We start from the raw sequence: 5,535 nt of genomic DNA, 5'->3' as shown, positions 1-5,535 counted from the left end.
GGGGTTGCACGTGGCGAGGGAATGCGCCGAATCAAGGCCCGTCTGCTATCGATGCAGGAAGACTGGGCACATCGCCCATGATTGCAACCAGGGAAACGACCGGAGGGAAGTTGCTGCCTCTCAAACTTTCCCTGCAACCAAGTAGAGGCGCTTGTGGAGACACTGCCCATAGTTGAGGTCGAGGCCGAGGGAAAGAAGTTCAAGGCCCTCGTGGACACGGGTTGCACGACTACCCTCATGACGCCAAGGGTAGCAAAGAAATGGGATGGGGCGAGTAGCATCCGGACGGTCGACGGTAGAGAGATCTGTTGCAAGGGCAGCTCCAGTCTGGAGATAGCATTACCAGGCGCGGCACTGAGGCTATGGGTGATCGTGATCGAATATGTGATAGACGGGGTTGATGTCGTGTTGGGGATGGACGCCATCAACCGTCTTGGTGGTGTTAGGATTGCAGGAGATGAGGTCACGTTCAGAAGTGTGGGGGCATCGTGCACCGTGAGTCAGGAGTGCAGGAGTGCCGGAGAGAGCAGAGCCCCGTCGGGGACAGCGCCGCTTACACCATCGAGGACAAAGATTTTCAGGCGGCATTCGATGGTCGGAGGTGGACGATAGAGTGGCGATGGAAAGACAAGCACCCACTATTAAAGAACAGGGCGAGCTGCTACCAGCATACTTTGAAAGGTTACGCCGGGGTCGAGTTCGACAAGGAGGTAGAGAGATGGATCAAGGAAGGAGTCCTTGTCCCGTGGAAAGAAGAAGTGGTGAGTGGAGTGCTACCTCTGATGGTGGTGGTGCAACCGACGAGAGGAAAGGTCAGACCGGTGCTGGACGTTAGGGAGCTGGACGAACATATATCGTGCCACACGGGAGGCGAGGCAACGGACGTTTGCGGTGAGACGTTACGTGTGTGGAGACAGTCGACCAAGGCAGCGACGATCATCGACTTGAAGTCGGCATATTTGCAGCTCCGTGTGAGTGACAAGCTGTGACGATACCAGCTAGTGCGGTACAAGAGCCAGACGTACTGTTTAACCAGGCTGGGTTTCGGGCTGAATTCCGCTCCGAAAATTATGGCAATGGTGCTCAAGTCCATCCCAGGGAAAGAGGAGAGGATAAGGAAGGCCACCAGTTCCTACATCGACGACATTTTGGTTGACAAGACTGTAGTGCCAGCCACCGAGGTAGTGAGATACCTGGAGAGGTTTGGGCTGACTGTGAAGCCACCTGAGTCAATGGTGGGGGGAGCTGCGCTGGGGCTGAAACTACAAAAAGATAGATCGAGTGAGCAGGTGTTCCGGAGAGGAAACGAGATCCCAGAGCTGAGTTCCAGCGTCAGCAGGAGAGAGTTGTTCTCGGTTTGTGGGAAGTTGATTGGACACTACCCAATCGCTGGATGGCTACGCACTGCATGCAGTTACACCAAGAGATGAGCAGAGGGGGAGAGTTGGAGTGACAAAGTAGGAGAGGCGACGGTGGTGATGATGCGGGAAATCCTAGAGAGGATGAAAGCAGAAGACCCGGTTAGGGGAAACTGGTATGTGCCCAAGACGGAATGCAGGACAGTTTGGTGTGATGCTAGCAGTATAGCGATAGGGGTTGTGTTGGAGATTGAAGGTGCTGAGCTGGAGGATGCGGCCTGGCTACAGAAAGCGGACGACTTCATCCACATCAATGTCGCCGAACTAGACGCGGTGCTGAAAGGGGTGAACTTGACCCTGAGATGGGGGCTGCGCTCGATCGAGATCCGGACGGATTCAGCCACCGTGGTCGGCTGGGTAGGAACAGTGATTACCAGCGAGAAGAGAGTCCGGATGAAAGGTGCCGCAGAGATGTTGGTGAAATGCCGCCTAGGAGTTGTAGGAGAGCTGATTGCCGAGTTCGGACTGAAGCTGAACGTGGTTTTCATGCCTTTGGAAAGAAACAGGGCGGACGCACTGACCAGGGTGAAAAGGGCGTGGCTGGAGGAACCAGAGGAAGCAAGGAAAGGGATAGCAGCGGCGTGTCGGCTGGGTGACTCCGAACTGAAGGAGCTACATGCTATGCACCACTTGGGGTGGATAGGACCCTGTATCTAGCGAAGATGATTGATGCTGATGTTACTAACAGCTGGCGTTAGTATAAACGTCATGCCAGGTTGTTGGATTTACACCCAATGAAACTCAGTGTTTTCCAAGGGATGATTGCTGAAGCACTGCTATCCATCAAGAAAGTCAGACACCCTTCATCATGCACTGTGACACCATTCCTGGCAAAATCATCTGTAGTAAAGCCCCATGTTTTCAAGTGACATCAGCGAATCAACTCAGTTTGACTAACATTGTGTTAAATAGTTTGTAAATAACAGTTTTGTTGTTTAATAGTGCTAGATGAAATTTTAACTCTTTGAAACGTTTACTGAGATGCAAAGACCAAATTTGGACCATTCGGTGAGATTTCTTTAATGGCCTGTTGTGCCAAATTTGGACCATATTATATTTCATAACCTACTAATGATTTTGAAGAGAATCAACTTTTTGTTTTTTAATCCATTTAAATATCAAATTTACACTGAAAATAATATTTGCGTTGCTGGATGTATGAGCAGGTTCTAGAGGGTTAAATTTTGTTCCCACTAATTTAAAATTTGGTGTATTGATGTAGTTTCAGATGGTTATTATGGAAATGAAATTCATTTTTGCCACAAATTAATAAAAGTTAATAGCTTTCAAAGTTTGCAAATTTTGGGTAATTTTAGCCAATCAAAAGCCAACATATTGATGCCAGTTTCCATAGTAACAAACCAAGGTCTGCTTCGCTTGTGTGTTTTTTTTTTTTTTTTACCTTATTTTGTTTTATTGATTTATTTATTTATTTTGAGAAATGGATATTTTTGGTTGCTGCCCTGTAAACTACCTCCGGATCTATTTTAAAATGGGGGCGCCAGTATTTTCTTTGAAACTTGGGACACTGGTAGAATGTGTCATATAAAACATCTTTTACTCTTAGTCTTCTTAACAAAAAAAGGAATTTGCAAGTTATTCCATGTTAAAGTTGTCGTATTTCATAATTTCAACCAATCACTGACGTCTATTCAGCTCAATAGAGTTTCTGCTGGGCGGTCATAAAAATGTTATTCCCTGTGACATATTTCATCCGGTTTAATCGTAATTTATACGCATATATTGTTTATATAATAAATTACGCTGTGCGTATCTATGTGTGTAACAATTTTAGAGCTCGGATTCTAGAGTTAGGGTTAGTTTTAGGGTTAGGGTTACGGTTACGGTTAACAGTCTAGTTAGGGTTAGGGTTAGGGTTAGGGGATTAATACGATATACACCGTTACAGCGCTAACTGTTTTCAACTGAATAGACGTCAGTGATTAGTAGAAATTATCGAAATAAGACAATTTTTTACATGAAATAAATTCGAATACAAAAATATTTATCTGTTCTATAACACAAAATAGATAAGTATACGAAGTTTGAAAGTCTTTCCGTACCCAAAACACTGCATAAAACATAAATGAAAACTGGCGCCCCCGTTTTAAAATAGATCCCTACCTCCTTTCATAAATTTGAACAGTGTATTTTCTTGAACGTTTTCAACTTAAATAGAAGTACGATCACAGTTAATTCGTTTAACCTTTCGAAAATGATAGAGAAACTGAAAACTGAGGAGAACAGTGAACCACAATGTTGAGTTCCTTAACTCGAAAGATGATACCACAAGCGAACAATTGGAAAGCACATTCGCCTCTGGAATATAACGAGGGAATATAAACGAGCTGTAGAACCCACAGTTCTATGGCTGACTCTATTTCTGCGTGTTTATATGGCGCAGGAGATACAAAAATAGTCATTAGTTTGATAAACTTCTAGACTCTATTGCAAACTTTCGTTTTTGAATATTCGCTACAAAGAATGTATTCATTGAGGATTTTTCATTTTATATATTGTTTACATGTCTGTTCCAACAATTCACTTGACTTTATTTATTAAAACTTATCAAAACTTCCATCGCTGAAAGGTATGTCATCGTACTGTTGTCATTACGGACAAAGTGCTAGCTTCCAAATCCTGTTTTGATTGGGTAAAAATAATCAGACTTTAACCCTCGAATATTTTTCTAAAATGTTTCTGAAACAAGTCAATAACAACACCAGATTAGAAAGGATCCCGATTATATACTTAGATTGCCATATTCTGATGACAGTGAACAATTTTTGAATTATGTTATTATGTTTTTTAATGAGACAATTTAATAAAGACCATAAAAATTATTAGCTATCCCTCAGAGACGGGATCCCAAAACTTAAGCTAAAGATCGTTGTTTTATGTATTTGTTCGGCAATTTCCGTATAAAATTTTTCGCACACGGACCTATACATGAATACACAAATACACATACATGCACATAAACACATCATTACTTACACAAATATTCATAGATACATACATACATACATACACATAAACACATACATAAAAAATATATAAGTGATTCATGAAAACAAACAAAAAGATAGTGTGTGTGTATGCGTGCGCGAGACCTTGTGTATCATTGCAAATTGGAGAGAAAAAAAAGAATTTTTAAGGAAATCAATTTTGTGATACCAACTCCGAAGGATATCCAAATTATTAATGAAGGTTATCTAAGATCTCATTTAAAATATTTTTAAAAATGTAAACTAACAAGGATTCCTCAACCATAAATATTTATGTACCTCTATCTATTGTTTTCGTGTCCCCTTACGTCTAAGATTTCTATTATCGATAATGTAATACGTTAAGAAATAATTTTGGCCGTAATATTTTTAACGAACATATTTCAAAGATATAAAAGAATAAGTTAACAAAGCAAAAAGATCGCTAAGCTAAAATTATCGGTGACAAGTGAAATAGGATACCTGGTGGGTAGTATCGTACTAGGAACCTTTTCAGCTTCATTTTTGTCTCAGACGCAAAGCAGATACAAAACAAACTTTAAAAGAATTTTAACTTCAACGTTTCTACAGAAATTTTGTCAAGTGGCAACTTGCTTTGTTGGTACCAGTTGCCATGGCTACTCACGGGAGGCAACTCTGAAAAAGATTATACTCCCGTACAAACGATAAAAAGTCTTTAAACACATTTGTACTAATTCCTTTCTTTCAACTTTCAAAGTATACCTAATCCATCAATAATGACGATGGGTGTTTTACTAAACTTTGTGATAATTACATTTTGTGAACCGCAAAAGAAACGCGAGATGTGTGTGACTGAAATATGTTTTAATTTCATTATATCAGAGATAAATTTCGATAAAGTCAATTTCTTGGATGCACTTTCATGTGTTTTGGTAGTGGGCAGATCTAGCACATCGAGATTGTGGGGCGTGACATGTTCAATACCGTGTATGTCCTCCCTGGGTGTTCAAAATGGTCATACACTATCGGTACATGGAGTGCGTGAGGCGGTTCAAAAAAGCCATTGGTACCTGTGCCCACACCCTGAGGAAAGCTCCCTCCAGTTTCACATGAGTTGTTGGCCTTGGGACCACCTGGTTCAGCCATCT

The 5,535-nt window shown here is 41.9% G+C and overlaps 1 protein-coding gene across 2 annotated transcripts in view; it reads right to left on the bottom strand.

Moving 5' to 3' along the window:
* The window catches only part of LOC106881172 (dynein assembly factor with WDR repeat domains 1), a 148,272-nt gene extending 143,241 nt beyond the window's left edge, over positions 1 to 5,031 (bottom strand). For both annotated transcript variants that reach the window (XM_052966314.1, XM_052966313.1), the window contains exon 1: positions 4,889 to 5,031. In XM_052966314.1, coding sequence (XP_052822274.1) covers positions 4,889 to 4,928 — 40 coding nt within the window. In that variant the 5' untranslated portion in view covers positions 4,929 to 5,031. The remainder of the gene's footprint in view (positions 1 to 4,888) is intronic.
* Between the last annotated feature and the right edge of the window lie 504 nt (positions 5,032 to 5,535).

The sequence above is a fragment of the Octopus bimaculoides genome, chromosome 3, assembly GCF_001194135.2.
Source record: "Octopus bimaculoides isolate UCB-OBI-ISO-001 chromosome 3, ASM119413v2, whole genome shotgun sequence".
Taxonomy (NCBI): domain Eukaryota; kingdom Metazoa; phylum Mollusca; class Cephalopoda; order Octopoda; family Octopodidae; genus Octopus; species Octopus bimaculoides.
The sequence above is the reverse complement of the archived record's forward strand: the minus strand, read 5'-3'. Positions and strand labels throughout refer to the sequence as shown.